Below are 16470 nucleotides of genomic sequence, written 5' to 3'. Positions count from 1 at the left end.
GCGGCGTTTGGGGCCTACAGTATTAAAATCTTCTTCTGCTGCAGACTAAAGATGATGCATGTTTGGAGGTTTAATTTATGACTCAATAATTTCATCTTTAATAACAGACTCGTCTGTTTAGTAAAGTTGACATATCACACGGCGATGGTCAGAGGAGCAGCTCGGTGATGAAGACGACGATGACACCAGTAGGCTGTGAGAACGATCCCCGCCTGCGTTGATGCCGCATTCAGCTCCGCAATCCTTGAAAACTCCCCGAAGGTTAGAAAACTTCACCAAGCACCGCGGCTTCCCAGACTCGTCCTATTGTGGACGGCTCCACCTCGAGCACTGCGGCGCTCTGAGGCATCCAAGGTTGGAGCGATAGAAAGGGAGAAAAACAAAGCTGGAGAGGCGGAGGAGAGAAACGAGAGAGAGATGAGAACGACAACAAAAAGTGAATACAGTTTTCCAAGGCTGCTCAGATTGGATCGATTCAGCGCTGAATGAGGACTGTGAGGAGAGGTAAACACGCTGGATGGTGTATGTGTGTGTGTGTGTCTCAGTGTGTGTGTGGGAGTTTGAATCGAGTGCATGAGCTCTTTGTCTTCTACATAAATGGAAGAACGAGGAGAAATATGAATCCTCAGTCTGAACCCATTGATTCCACACAAGGTTAGCGACTGTAGCAGGAAAACATCAGCTCCCCAAAGCAGACCGACGACACAAACAACGATATGAAGACCCTCTCTACGTCCCTGAAGCCTTCTCTTCTGCAATCATATTTCTTATTTCTTAGGATTGGTTATTGTGTATGAAGAAGTCAAGATATCGAACATGGATTTACTGCATCTCTCTCAGAAACTAAACGACAACAGATCAAACCAAACATGCAGGCTCTCACATCGCTCTTTAGGAACTTGAAGCTGCAGCCAAACACAAGATACAACATCAGATAGTCACGCAACCAAATCTTATCGTCATCAACTTGATATTTATTTTAATACAGAGTGTGTGCAGCTGAAGCCACAGGTAACATGAGAGAAGGTGTGTGTGTTTACAGCACACAGCTGAATCCCACAGAGGTCCCTTTGAATTTCATTTCTATGGCCTGTTACCGTCCTCTTTCTGCCGCTGACCCGCTCTAATTATCCTTGTAATGATACAACCCAGGGGGGAAAGGGGATCTCCTCTGAGTCCTGCACACTCTCACAGGCCGGGGCCTCCGTATTCCCACAGCAGAGCAGAGAGGCTCCTGCTGAAAGACGCTGGAAGGGAGTGAATATCAGCCGTTAATTAGACCAGACCGCGCCTCGCATTCACGCTGTGAAAACGACCTGACCGCGAGGGCACCAGATCACAGAGGAGAGGAACTGTGGCTGCACAAAAAGAGGAGACACTGTTACAGAACTATTATGAAATAAAGAATGAAGCTGCTCCAGAGTCCACCTGCTCGTCTGCATCACATTTGATTACAAAAATCTACTTCCTGTCTGGTTCTGGGAGTGATGGAGTTATCCTACTGCAGAGATAAAGACAAACTAAACTAAACTAAAGTTCAGCTGAACAAACACTGCAATGTCCTGCACCATAGTGCAACCTAGCAGCCTTTTGAGGATCTGTGCATCATCATGTTGGTGCAAAATTCATGCACAGGAAGTTTCATCATCTAAAGTTCAGGTCAGTATAAAAAGAAGCACAGAATTATCTCTCCCTCTTCATATTTATAGTTGTCTTTACATAAACAAACAGCTGTAAACGAACAACCGTAGAAAATAAAACTCTGTCATATTTCACTCGGCGTCGTGGCTCAAGACCCCAGTTTTTCCTCCTGCAGAACACACACATCCATCAGCAGCCGTGTGACAGCTCAGACCTTTGAACAGAGAGGCGGGTCAGAGCAATTAAGTGAGATCGATAGCAGCCTCACACACACACACACACACACACAGATAGAGAGAGGGACCAACAGAGAGCTCATGTATAGAGATCCAGAGTTTATCCTTTGCAGCGGCTGTGTGGTGACGCTGTAGTCACAGGTAACAAATTAAAGGGTAGTTCTGTGATTTTTTGCAGTCTACATGACTCATAGATAAATGTGTTGGAGTTGCACAAGCTGAGATTCTACAAAACAGGTGAAAAATTATTAAACTCATCCTCTAAAACTTCTTCTTTCCATCCCTGACAGGCTGTGAAATTATGTCTGTTTGGACAGAAGCCTAAATCTGAAGACAAAGGGACAGCAGGGAGTAAGAGCGGTCCTTGTTGGTGTCGTGCAGCTCCGTGGTCACTCTCAGCACGCTTTTAATTTCTGTTAAACGCCGCTTCACTTACTAAAAACGCCGAAAAATAATCCACAGAACATGAACAGTGTGTGTGAAAGTGAGGAAGAGAGACACTGGCAGGAGGAGAGGAGCTTTGGCACGCTTTCAAATGTACAACAACTCACCCTGCGTACTGCTGAGTGTGTGTGTGTGACTGTGTGTGTGTGTGAGCAGGGCCAGAGGACAGGCGACATTTATTGACACGGCTGCTCCATTCGATAAGAAGAGGCGTAAAATCAATCAACCTGATTGGACGACAAAACAGAGGGAGAAAGGGAGAAAGGGAGAAAGGGAGAAAGGGAGAAAGGGAGGAGGAGGAGGAGGAGGAGGAGGAGGAGGAGAGGACAGGAGGCATCTAGCGAGAATAGGGTGGATTCAAGAAGATATTGAAACTTTGAAGGAGGAAGAAGAGGGCTTCGGTGCTCCAAAACAAGAGGAAGTACTCTATGTGGACTGTTTCTACTACATATAAAGTCAAGAAGTCTCATGGGGTAACTTTTAAAAAGACAAAGAGCTCAAAGCGTGCACTGGATTTATTCAGATACAATCGTCCTCAACTATTCTGCATGTGCTTGCACACCATCCTCCACTCTCTCTCATGCATTCACCTCCTTTTTCCTCATCATATACATCTAATTAAATGTCGACATGGTCTAGATGGTGCATTTAAAACATGACGTCAAAAATTCGTTCCTAAAGGAATACAAAACCGAGGTAAGAAGGGTACAAAGACGAGTCTACTCCTCAGACTAAACACAGCAAAGTTTAAGCCCTGCATCTACAGTCCTGTTCTGTTATTGTGACAGTTAAAGTAAGGGTTGTGGTTAGCCATTAATAATGTTTAAGTTGCACACAAGTAATCCAATGCACCAGAACTACAACAACTTACTGTATGTGGTCCTGAATCAGCCGCCTCCGGGTCTTCAGACACACGTTGCTCCCTCAGGTCCATCGCTCCCTGCACAGCTGCGTCAGGGTCAGCAACACTGATGTGACAGAAACATGACATTTAAACACTCATGCAACCATATGCACACTCCTAATGTTCATAAAGCTAACTATCAATGACAGCACTATAATATTGATGTTTGCAGCCTGCAGCATTGTACTGCTGTGTTACTGTCCTCAAATATGCACGTACTGCATGTATTTAGAAAATGTAGGAGTAGCAGTAATAGTATAGGTCTTTAAAAATACTTCTTAAAAAGGTGACATAAATCCAGAATTAGATGAACGTGTTAGCTAAATGTTTAGATTAGGTTTATTTAGGTCTGCATCAACAACCAATACTTAACTCCACAACATGGGAGCCATGTAAAAATCACAAATAAAAGCAAAAACAAAACAATCACTGAGGGATTCATCAAGAAAATATCTACATACACACACATATCGGTATGTACATCCATGCATACACATCCACATATATTTTAGCCAATCACATGCTGACCAAAAAAGGTGTAGGCCGAAGCCAAGGTTTATCCTGCTTACCCTTTTCACTTACACTGTATATAGGCAACATTGTGCAAGTAATTATGTTGTTTTATAACAAAGCAGTCTTTAAACATTTCATTCATAAACAAACGTACAAACAAAAAACATTTCAATCAACAAGCAGCAGTTCAGAAATCTAAGTGAAATCTAATCTAAATTAAGATTTTACACTTCTTTTATATTTTTATTTATCTGTTTATTTAATTTTTAAACATGTTTTTAAATACACAAAGGGACATTTGTAATTCCTCATCACAGCTGTTCCAAAGTTCCAACTGTTTAAATATGAATCAGTATTTGTACCCATGTAAAATAGGGGCAGTAAATCCATCATATAATAATAATCTGAAGAACTTCTGCTCATACAGATTAAATCACAGGTAACAGGTGAAGAAATGTCTCTGTAGACTACATACAAACACGAGACACAGCACAGCAAGTTTTTAAAGCAGCGTAACAAAGCGAACAGAGTTTAAACAGTGAATAAACAGAGTCGTGTCGGCACAGACAGATTTAAGATAAGATATAATTAAAGTTGTGTGTACTCACTTGTTGTTTGAAGCTCCTGTTTGTTTGTTTGGTTGTTTAAACAGGTGTTAGCAATTAGCATCCCCGTCAGGTAAATTAGCGACAGGTAATGCGTCCAACGGCCGTTCAGTCTCACATATCTTCACTTTTCGGTGTGCAACCGGCTTGAAACTGAAAAAGGAAGTCAAAAGTTGTTTTCCACTGCAGTTTGTTCAACAACAGGTCAATGTTTATCAACCAGAGAACACCTGTTTCACCTGAGGCGTCAGTCTCTGTTTGGCTTGACCACGGGGGGAGTCCAGCTTGATGAAAACAAAGCCATTTAAACGAATAAACACATAAATAACTTTGTTTTTGACTACACAGGAACAATAAAACATATATTCTTTCATAAAAGTTTGAAAAACATATCGAATTGTGTGCTATTAATGTTACAAAGTGCTTCAAAAGTACCGTCATGTGAGTTGGGCCCGTAGCCTGTATGGCCGCACATGCGCAGGAAGCGTTACGACCACGTCATCAGGGGGCGCCAAAATCAAATAGCTTTTTTAAGATAAGATAAGATAAGATAAGATAGTCCTTTATTTTATACAGTCTAAGCATTTTATACAGTCTATGAGTCTAAGTCCTTTACTTGTCCGGTCCCACAACGGGGAAATATATATATATATATATATATATATATATATATATATATATATATATATATATATATATATATATATATATATATATATATATATATATATATATATATAGCAAACAAGAGCCTATAAAGTAACAATCATTAAAAATAAAATATTAAAATTAAAGAGGTAAAAAATAAGCATATGTTACAACATATATATTTTATTGGTTATAGAGTCTGACCACTGCAGGAAGAAAAGACCTGCACAATCAATTATCTGCACATAAAATGAGAAACTGCAACGAAATCATATTTTTTAGAGCTCCATTCTGATGTCTTGTAATTAAAAAATGCCTTTTAATAACAAATGCAAGCAAATGCCTGGATATATTCAACCTTTCTTATTAAAAGTCCTTTTATCTGAGTCATTTTTTCGCATTTTTCCACCATTAGATGTCACATAACAATACCTTTAAAATGCAACTTGAAGAAGTGATGACTGACAGCAAGCCTGTAGTCCTGGAGTCTGCAGGGATGCACCTCCAAAGGCCCGATTTGCATTATAACTTCAGTCTCTCTGCTTTGAGCGCAGACTTTGGATGCTGATCATGTGCAAGAATCCACAGATAACACAGACAGCTTCTTAAATGTGGGCCTGCATCATCTTCTGCACATAATGTAAATATTTGACGTGAGAAAACTTGGAGACACATTTAGTTGATAACATGTTAAAGCCAACACATCCTGCAGTCTTCCTCTAAATGGGATATCATTTCTATTCTTCTTTGTGTTTTAAGTGTTTGTCTTGTGAAACGAGTCGCAGCCTTGGTGCTGCTGCAGGATTCAGCTCCGGCCTTGAGAGCATGAGAAATCCTTGAGCTGACTGTACATTGTTCCCGTGTTCTCACGCCGACGCCTACGAGCTCTCAGCTAACTGCACGTCTTCACGGCTCAGACTGTGTGCATTGTGTTTGACTCCATTGTGTGTCAGGTTGTTGACGAGCGTGACAAAGAGGAGACGAGACCAAACCGGGGGACAGATGGAATAAAGTTTCTGCACAATTTCCCCTGTTTGGATGAGAGATGAGAGTTTAATAGAAGAGACAGAGAGTGAAGGAGAGCTGGTTAATTGTCTGACAGAAGATGAAGATTAAAAATGATCAGATTTTACACACACATCCATGTTCCTGTTCAATCTCTACATTACACAAATATAAGCATGCATCTGTCTTTAAAACATAGTAATGTTAAAGAAAGCACAATCAAGGAGCTGAAGCCCCGCCCTCCAAAACAACAACAGCACCGTGCACTGAGTCATAAACAATTGGTGACAAATAACAGCAATCTCAGAGCTAATTCCTGGATTTCACGTGTGGACGCCTCCTTTAGCTCCCTCCATTTACTGCTGTGAATAGAAACACATGTCGACATCATAACATGAGGTCTGACGTGTGACATGGAGGTCAAAGGTCACATGATTTCAGTTTTATTTACAGACTTAAAAACCCTTTTAGAGGTAAATCAAATGAAACTCTCTGCAGAAGAAGAGAACTACATCACTGCAGAGAAATTAGAAACAGATAGACATAGAGCATTTAACTGAAAAAGAGAAAGGAAATACATTGAATCAAATGAATTAGTTAAATAAATAAAAATAATAAAAAACATTAAAGAAGAATAAAAAAGTTTTAAGAAGAAGATGAGAACACATCAGAAAGAAGAGAAAAAAAGGGAAACAATAAAATATTAAATAAACAAATAAATACATTTGAATTAATTAGTTTAATAGAATAAAAATGCATTTCAAAAAGCTCAGGGTGAGACCCAGACGAGCTTTAAAAGAGGTCAAATCTTAAAATCTAAAATAGTTTTGAGTCTTAGTGTTGTGTTTATGTCATGCTCCCTGTGCAAACCTGGAGGAGTGACACGTAACAGCAGGTCACGATGCAATGCTAATGAAGTTTTACTTTCTTCACATTCTTGTTGAGATCACATCAAGTTCAGAGAAGTTTTTACTGGATCAGAGCGGTAAAAGCAGCCTGTGCAGAGACGTGATGAAGGGAAACTTGTTGGATGAACAGAAAAGAGGCCCAGGACGGAGCCGTGTGGAACCCCTCAGCATCACTTTGACACATAAGAAATAAAAGATGTAAAAGAGGAACATCCTGCACACACACTTTTCACCCCCGTGTTTTTAAAGTCACCTGTTGCTAATCTCAGCTTAACCTGACGTGAAACATGAAGCAGAATCTCCTCCATGTCTTTCATTCTCTTTAATCCGTCACACTCGCGCGTCTTTCTGCCAGCTCTGCGTCTCTTTCTAAACATTTCACACAGTCAACTCGACGTGTGGAGTATTTTCACACACTTGGGGGAGTGTATTCAGCTCTAAACCTTTAAAAAGTCTCAACACGTCTGACTTTAGAGCTGCAGATAACAGGAGCTGAATTAGAGGTAAAGATGTTGTAAAGAACCCGGTTACACCTTCAATTACATCTCCCACCTCTCCGTATATTCATGATCTCCACCTTCAGAGCGTAATCTCAGGTAGACACTCGTCATATTTATGGTTTTAAGCTTCTGGAGTTGATGAAACAGGAGGTAAATGTTCAGACTCTGCTCGTTCTGCTCTCAGGTTGGAGATGATTGAATGAGTCATTGCGATTTAAGCGCTGAGAGAATATCTCAGGGAAGGTAAAAGAGGTCTGAGATCCCACAAAGACTTTCTCTGCGACATAACGCTTCACATTTCTTCACTTTCTCTCGCAGATTTCACCTCTGACAGTCATGCCCTAGATATTTCTGCCTCCCTGTCACACACACACACACGGGCACAGTCGCAGGTCTGCCAGCTGTGGAGGAGAGCACGAGGAGATCAGCGCAGATGAGAAGTGAAAAGGATGAAGGGAATCCAAATCGATCCAAAACCTCCATCCTAATCTTGTTGACGTGTTCAGATGGTGCAGACGGCAGCCCTGCAGCGACTTCAGGGAACGTGTTGATCCTAAAACACTCGTGTTTAAACGTTTCTCTCTTTGATCCGTCTTTAATCATCATTACTGATCGTTCAGAGTCTCTATCTCCTCCTGAAATCTCCCCTTCATTGTGCTTCATCAATTTCAGATCTCCACAAACTCCTCAGGTGTTTGATGTGTGAGCACAGACCTGTCAAGGCCTCAGAAAGCTCCACACCCATTAGAAGGACTCTACTGCCACCATGTGGCGGATTTAGAAAGTGCAGCTACAAAGAATCACAGGACATAGGAGTCACATCTATGAGCTTTACTTTCAGATTAAATAACATGCAAGATGTTTGATGCATCATGTGTTTTTCTGACCCATAATCCTTTGCATTGCACAAGATACATCCCTTGGAAATGTCAGGCTGCAGGAATAACATGTTGCATCTACAAAGCTACATTTGTTTTCCGTCAATATTCAAAACAATATAAGAGATCAAGAAAACATGAGGCATCTTTAAAAGTGCAAACAGGAGGAATCAGAGGAAGAGGAGGATATGACAGGTACCAAAAGACTGCTGGAATAAATCAGCATATTTGAAATATTAGGAATTATTTAACAAAGCATCAAAATATTCAAACCTCAGGGCCCAGTCAATCAAACCAGATGACATGTATCAGATTTGGTTTTATCTAATCATCAGGTTGTTCAAAAGAGAGAAGGATGAAGACATTGGATGAGCTCTGGTCATAAAACACTCACAGTTTGTGTTGTTCAAACTTTGATCCATAAAATCTGGATTATCCTGCACCCTGGTCGCAGCAGCATCAAACCCAAAGAGCTGAATCCCCAGCAGCTGTTCGGACCTGTCAGGATGTACGGATCTGGCGCCCCCTGTGGACAAACTGTGTAGTACAGGGACTCATTTCGAGCCCTTAAAACCTTGATTTGTTCAACAGTCACAATGAGGTTGAATAAATAAAGACATGATTCCAGTTTCACATTTCCACCTTTGGCTTTATTTCCAAGCGGTGTACAGAAGTCTGCTGTCGATGATACAGAGAGGTCGGATCGGACATTTCACTCTGTTAAAAACTGTTTATAAAAAGAGCTCCAAACTGTACATGAATGAACATAACTACATTCTATATTTATAAATATTTATATATGTATATATATATACTGTATCTGAGCGTACAGACGGATAGATACTGACGGGTGCGGGACTTACTGAGCGGTGACGATACATTCTGTGTGAAGGCAAAGTCATCGTCTTTCATTCTATAGCAAAGGAGACGGGTCACACACACACACACCCTCACACACCCACACACACCCACACACACACCCACACACACCCACACACACACACACACACACACACACACACACACACACACACACACACTCTCTCACACACACACCTCCAGTGTTGAGACTCAGTTCCTACATAAATAAGACACACGTTACATCTCCTGGGAGTTAAAACGTCTACTTCTCAGAGGGTTTATGGCGGTAACAGAAACGCTCCAGATCCCTTAAAGAGCCGGACTTCAGTCAGTGACCAGCAGGGGGGCAGCGTGGCCGATAAATCACGTGACATCCTGCAGAATCTCACTGCTAGGTCGTGCAGAAGCAGAGTCAGATCGTCCAGATTTCAACAGGAAGCAGATCTTATCTCGTACGTCAGGTTTAAGACTCTGATCTCTGAGAGGACGGAGAAGCTGCTGCTCAAACTTTGGGGAAGCGTTTGCCAAAAGTTCCAGAGTGACTTCTTTGTTTGAAGAAAGCATGCACGGCTGCAAACCTGCAGAGGCGGCTTCTTCTTCAAGTGGATTTCCTCTCTTTGCATCCAACAGTTTTGGATCGTCTGTGCTCTCGGGTGGTTTCAAATAAATACTGAAGCGGAATCCAGAGAGTCGTTTGCTCGCTCTAAATGTGCTTAAAGGGGATTTCTTCACAACACATGATAGAAAACAGTAAAAACAACATCTCAGAGACGGGCGCCCTTGAGGATCGTATAAAACTTTTGGAACAAAACAATAAAAAACAAATATTCAACATGACTTTGTTCATCGTGTTGTTTCTGATCCTGAACTAATCCCACATTTACCTATTCACTCGCTCCGTCAGCCTCCATCGAGTTGTACATTCACATTCACGATTAAAAAGAAGCAGAGGAAAACTAGCACAAGGCACCTAAAGGAAGCAGCTAACTATCTCTAGCAGCAAGAAGGCTTTGGTTCAGAGTCAAAACAAGATCTCTACTCTGCCTCGAGGACCGTGGATGGAGACGTGGAGAGGAGGATGGTGATGGTGATGATGATGAGACGTGTGGAGGAAGCGCTCTCACAGAGGAGAGACAGAAAAGAGAGGAAGCTAGAAAGAGAAGCAAAGAGGACAGAGAATAAGGCAGACAAAGGACAATCATGTGTTGAGTTTTAAAAGGACGAAACCATGATTCAAGACATTGTCCTCTTTGTTCTGCAAAGATGTCTACATTCTGTTCTGTGTCTTTGGTAGAGATTGTTCTGCAGGAGAACATGCTCTGCACGTTAAGGCTGACAGGAGAGCTAAGAAGCATGAAGACATAAAAACACTTAAAAGGAGTCTTGAAATAAAAAAGGAGGTCTACGGTTAAAGTGCTTCCAAGACAGGGACACTAGATATCAGCACACTCACATCTATCTCATCAAACACTCACACTACATCTGAACCACTGAAGCTCAAAGTGTTGGAGATCGAGCTGCTGCAAGCCTCAAACTTTACAGAGGGGTCTTATCTTTGACGTATTCTGAGGTGCAAATGATTTCAGCTGTTACATCACCCTCCTCTCAGCCACCACACACCACTTTATGTTGCAGAGCATGGGAGTTGTTGTTCTAAAGTCTTGTGAGTGAGTCTCTCCCATCCATACTCAATGTCTGACATCTCTGTTTGTTGCACCTCTCTTTCCCCACATTATAATCTCTCTCTAAAGCTGTCCAGTAAAGGCAAAAAGGCAGAGGTAGACAAGCAACTCCAAAAGTTAAAAGGTAAAGTCAGTAAAAGTTTCTAAAAGTTTCTGTGTGGCTTTTTATTCCTAAGAACTAGTTTGGATCCGGCTAAATATTTACGCGACAAAAACACAAAACTAACCATCTCAAGGAGGCACAGGTAGACAAGCAAGTCCCATGTTTTGCAATATAAACTACTGTTCATTGTCAATGGAGTTAAGTCATGTTGAAAAGAAAGCGTGATGAAGGTATTGGGCTCCTATAGGTGAGAGGCAACTCCCGTGTTTTGCAAGATAACTTACTGCTCTTGTCAACAGAGTCTGGTGGCTTTAAAGGGACGATGTAATGTGTTTGTGGCTTTTAGTGACTCTTAATAACAGGAAAAAATTGCTTTTAAGGGTACAGGTAGACAAACAACTCCCATGTTCTGCGAGGGGAGATTGCTTTTGTTGTCAAAAGAATCTGGTGGCTTTAAAGGGATGATGTAATGTGTGTTTGTTACTTTTAGTGACTCTCAGTTGCACAAAAAACTAGCTCTTAAAGGCACAGGTAGACGAAAAACTCCCATGTTCTGCCAGAGAATAATACTGTTTTTTTCAGGGGAGTCTGGTGTCTTTAAAGTGATGATGTTGTGACCGAATTTACACCCCAAAATACGTCAAAATAAGACCCTAGATTATATAATAACTCGTTAAATTCAGTAAAGTGAGAACATCAGCTCAGTATCTCCAACTTTTTGACTCTCCTTTGTTACTACTCTCCTCCTTACAGTGTCGTTGAGCGTGACGCAGACCTTACGGAGTGTTTCGGGACAGTAAGTTTGCACACATGCAACACACGTTATTCCTGAAGAGAAACAGAGAGACAGAGCGTTAGAGGACGAGGAGGAGAGAGGGATAATGGAATGAAGAAAGGTGTTTGATCGGAGAGAAAGCTGTAGTGGCTTCGTCATAATCGTCAGTCATCATAAAGAACACTTCTGCAGCCTGCTGTCAAACAGGCAGATTTAAAGGGCCAGTGCATGTTTTCTTTACAATTCTAGTATCGTAGTGACATCATAACACTGAGCCCTTTGCAGCGGCGAGCGAGTCCCATAATGCTTTGCCCCACATTTAGCTGCTGACAGTCTGAAGGTCACTTTCATTGCACGGTAACATAAATAAATGTTTGTGAGCAGCTTCAGGACCAGGACTCCAAACTCTGCTCCTGACAGAGTTAAAGAGGAATAAATTAAACAGAGGTGTCAGGCCCCGCCCCGCTGTAGGCGTGTCCCTGCTTTGAGCCGTCAGCGAATCGGAGGAGGGGGCTGAAGGTGCTGTAGTTTGGCGTTTCCCGCCAGTGCGTGAACATGATTTTCTTGGATAAGGGTTCAGACCTGCGGGGGTTCTGGATGTTCCTCTGAGCGCCTGAGCCTCGCCGCGGGCCGGCCGCCTTGTGTGGAGCATGGAGAGCCGCCAGGGGGGAGAACTCGGACAGCTGGCCTTTGTAGAGTTTATCAGCATTCTGCAGGGGAGAGAGGGAGAGACACAGAGGCAGACAGGAAGAGGGAGAGAGGAGGAGAGAGAGTTACAATGTAGAACACCTGCAGAGAGGAGGAGGAGGAGGAGGAGGAGGAGGAGGAGACTTTTATCTCAGCTGGGCAGAACCGAAGACGCTCTTCAGATTGATCTTTAAATCTTAAGTTTGGGAGGTGAAATGACACAGGAAGGTCGAGGAAAGATGATGTCTTCACCTCAAATAAGATAGAAATGCTAAATCCTGCAGAACCAGGGTCATCCTTGCAGAACCGAGAGATGACAAGAAGTTTCAGAGCTAAACTAAAGAGTGATCAGTCTTTCTTGACCCTCTAGTCATGCCTTAGAGATACTAAACATCGTTCTGCAAGCTCACTGAATGTGCAAATGGGTAATCCTTTCACACAACAGGTCTCCTGCTGCAGGAAGTCGTGGGTTAGGGTAGACAAAAAGGTAAACTTGCATGCATTCTGCAAAAAAGAGCATCTGTAGTCGGGCTTCCTGGTTTTCAAAACCTGGCCATGACTCTGCTGCACCGTGCATCTTAATCCCTTTAACCTGGTTCTGCCAGCTGTGACAAAAATGTCTCGTCCACTCCTCAGAAAGTAGCAATGCATCCCAGGCGGAGAGGAATGAAACTACACACAGACTGTGATGAAGTTCAACCCCAAAGAGCAAAAACAAAACATGCAGAATAGAAACTTGACTTGTAAACATGCATGAATGTTCAGTCCCACAGTAATACTGAAACAAGTCACCAGAGGGTGCCAGAGCTCTAAAAACACCAAACCTTCAGACACAAACTTACACAAGTTAGAGTCCCAGGAGTCAGATCAAACCACTCACCACTGCAAAGTAAAGTTATCACCATCCAGAGCAGCCACACACACACTTTCTCACACACACGCACGCAGGCAAAGGCAGGGTGTGTTTTACCGTGCTGCAGATCTCTAGGTTTCTGTCACAGCTTCATCATCGAGTAAGGAGTCAGAGCTGTGGTAGGCCAGCGCTTTCTCAAACTCTCTCTCATCCCTCACATTCTGCACACACACATGTTCAGAGACACACACACACATGGCACATTAACACACATTAAATTAAAACATGAGGCTCCAAACACGATGCATGTTCACGACAGGTGGGACACAAACGTCATTTCTGATGTAGCGTGCAGCAACACGGCTCACTTCATGCAACACAAAACAGAAGGGAGGAAATTAAAAAAGGGGGGATGAAGAAAGGGAGGTGTATAAAGGTTTATGGATGAGAGGAGAGGGGAGGCAGAGGGTCACCTCAGGGAGAGCAGGGTTAGAAACTCATTCTGCTGGAGGTCTGAGACAGCATGAAGATGGTGGACGGCTCGGAGGCCAGACACCGACGCTTATTCTGTCGCATGGGAGGACAAGAAGGAGGAAGAGGAGGAGGAGGGAGGAGAGGAATCAAAGGAGAGGGAGTTAAAAGGATAAATTTATGTGACTGGAGTTAAAAGATTTGACCAGGAACTTTGAGATGAAGTCTGCTGGGGGATCAGAGAGTTAGAGGAGGAGGAGCGATTAGAGACATGTGGGAAGAAATAAAGAAGGCCACTCGGAGGAGAAGATCAGATTTTACAGCCAAGTAACAGTAACAGTCGACTAGTTCTGCTGCAGCTGTTTCTACCTTTAAATACTGTGTGCATTAACACACCTGCAGGGAGAAGTAGTCCTGTTATTCAGGCTGCACCTGCAGCTATAATAACAAACACGCTTTGAGCCTTCTATTTTAAGCCTAGGCATGCTTTTTTTTCATGCATTTTTCTCTACTGAAGTTTTCCAACAGCTTATGCAGACATTCTGAGCGGCTAATGAACAGCTGTAAATTGCAAATACATGTCTCTTGCAGACTCACATGACAGTTTTTTGAGCTGTCCTCGTAAATCTTTTGGGAGCTTCCGTTTAAGGAAAGGCAGCAGAGGTTACGTTTGTCTTCTACACTCTCTATCCTGCTTCTATCCTGCTCTTTTCATGCACAACAGTAACATCCAGCTGTGCAGAGAGTAAAAACACGAGCTGAGCATGATGAAGTATCTGAAAGGTTAGTTTCTTGTTAGGAGTAAAGGAGCACTGCACACAGAAACACAGTTATTCACTGACTTACATCCAGCAGAGCGGGGACGTAACCGAGGCCAGCGCACACCTGCTGACCCACAGTCACACATTTCACTCTCTGCATCATCACAGCTCCTTTATTTAGTTCAAAACAGACCCTGAGGATCACTTTTATTACTTTTAATCTGCAGGAAATCTTGCTTAAAATTGTAAAATGTGTGCAAAATGATTCACAAAAATGACCAGCAGAGGGCGCTGTTCAGTCTGATCAACCTGCTGTCAACAAATCAACAATGTTTTGGTTTCTCTCAAGCATCATATGTGTAAACTACCAGTGTTTGTGTGTGCGTGTGTGTTTGGTACACACCTGTATGCGTTCAGTAGTGGTGGGCCACAGCGCCCTCCAGATCACCTTTTTCACCACATCCGGCAGCAGACTGGCAGTGATGAGGAGGATGATGCTGAGCCACGCCGGACCGCTCGACAACATCTGCATGAACACGTAGTACATCCTCTGGTAGTTCAGGAAGGGCCTGAGGAAGAGGAGGAGGAGGAGGAGGAGGAAAGGAGAGGAGAGGAGAGGAGAGGAGATGAGATGAGAGGAGAGTAGAGGAGAGAATAAATGAATGCAAGAAGGATTACTTCCTCAGAGTTGCCCTCTGGTGGCCATAAGAAAGAATGCAGGCACAAAACACTTCTGAGGAAAATGAAATCAAAGACATTTCTGTCCAAAGCGTACCAGATGATTCCTCCCCACAGCAGAGAGAACACCACAAAGAAGATGAGCGAGCCCCAGATGACGAAGTGGTTGATCCAGGTCCAGTAGTGCGTATCCAGAGCGAGCTACGACAGAGAGCAGAGAGGATGAGAGAGGAAGAGTTCACCTGTCAGACTCTGATGAGTCTCATCCAGCCTCACTCACGTGTGTTTACCTTGAACGTGACGGTGAAAACCAACACGGTGAACACCAGCGTCCCGAACGTCCAGTTTCCAAACATCTGCAGAGGCCAACAGAGAAAGTCTAAGAACTCAAAACCAGCTGGAGTGAAACTGAACGTCTGTCTTTAAATATAATGATGGATCAAGTTACAGGCCTGCTGTTTTCGTGGTACACACGAATAAAGCTGCACATCTTCAAAAGGGAATCAATCAATCCAGCAGATGGCAGGGAGCTCAGACAGTGAGGGTTAGATCATCAGGTGACTGATGGACGGGGGACAGGTGAGATGAGGACCACGTGATATGCATGTGAGGGATATCATCAAATACTTTGTTGTATATTTTAAATGATGTGTTTCTAACATGAGTCTGGTCCTGCTGGAGGTTTCTGCCGTTAAAGGAAGTTTGTCCTTGCCACTGTAACTTGCTAAATGCTGCAAAGTGCTCTGCTCATGGTGGATTAAGATGAGATCAGAGTAAGTCCTGTCTGTAAGATGGGACTGGATCTTATCCTGTCTTGATGTAGAAATAAAGATAGATTGATATTGACCCTGGACCTTTCATTTTTGCAGAAACAAACCTATAAATAATCCGGATGCTTCAGAAAAAGCCACAAACTGAAGGAGAATCCGATTAGAGAGACGTTCAAAGTCTCAGATGTCGTGTAATGGAGGAGGGAGTGCAGCTACGTCTCGCACACAGAAAGGGAAGCTAATGTCGGTATGGATCACAGAGAACTACAGTCAGAGCGTCTAAGGCAAGCGGTGAGGGCTGACATGAGATGATGAGATGTAAACGAGTGAGAGATGACAAAGAGAGAGAGAGAGAGACAGGGACAGCTTACCATCTGTGTGTTGGTTGTCATTAGCTGGGAGGAGGAAAGAGAAGCCAAAAAAGAAACAGCAACAGAAAGGTAAGAGGAGAGGAAGAAGAGAGGAGAGGGCCAGAAGAAGAGAAATCATAATAAAACAATAATTCAGAAGCTGCAGAAGAACAAGAAAATCAAAGGCATGAAGAAAA

General features: G+C 42.9%; 1 protein-coding gene and 1 long non-coding RNA gene across 6 annotated transcripts in view; both read right to left on the bottom strand.

Moving 5' to 3' along the window:
* Window positions 1–69: 69 nt before the first annotated feature.
* LOC117808039 lies at window positions 70–4852 on the bottom strand. Of its 4 annotated transcripts, none has more exons than XR_004630106.1 (5): window positions 4779–4852; window positions 4583–4627; window positions 4347–4496; window positions 3193–3289; window positions 70–385 (listed from the first exon to the last, which is right to left on the bottom strand). It is a non-coding gene; the product is annotated as an uncharacterized LOC117808039 (long non-coding RNA). The 4 variants fall into 4 exon arrangements; XR_004630105.1 differs by lacking the exon at window positions 70–385 and adding an exon at window positions 954–1247; XR_004630107.1 differs by lacking the exon at window positions 70–385 and adding an exon at window positions 1262–1358.
* Window positions 4853–8910: 4058 nt separating this feature from the next.
* LOC117808446 (probable phospholipid-transporting ATPase IH) overlaps window positions 8911–16470 on the bottom strand; it is a 40684-nt gene continuing 33124 nt past the window's right edge. For both annotated transcript variants that reach the window (XM_034678200.1, XM_034678201.1), the window contains 4 exons: window positions 15444–15509; window positions 15251–15354; window positions 14879–15044; window positions 8911–12413 (listed from right to left, as the gene is read on the bottom strand). In XM_034678200.1, coding sequence (XP_034534091.1) covers window positions 12141–12413; window positions 14879–15044; window positions 15251–15354; window positions 15444–15509 — 609 coding nt within the window. In that variant the 3' untranslated portion in view covers window positions 8911–12140. The remainder of the gene's footprint in view (window positions 12414–14878; window positions 15045–15250; window positions 15355–15443; window positions 15510–16470) is intronic.

Source organism: Notolabrus celidotus, chromosome 24 (genome assembly GCF_009762535.1).
Source record: "Notolabrus celidotus isolate fNotCel1 chromosome 24, fNotCel1.pri, whole genome shotgun sequence".
Taxonomy (NCBI): domain Eukaryota; kingdom Metazoa; phylum Chordata; class Actinopteri; order Labriformes; family Labridae; genus Notolabrus; species Notolabrus celidotus.
The sequence above is the reverse complement of the archived record's forward strand: the minus strand, read 5'-3'. Positions and strand labels throughout refer to the sequence as shown.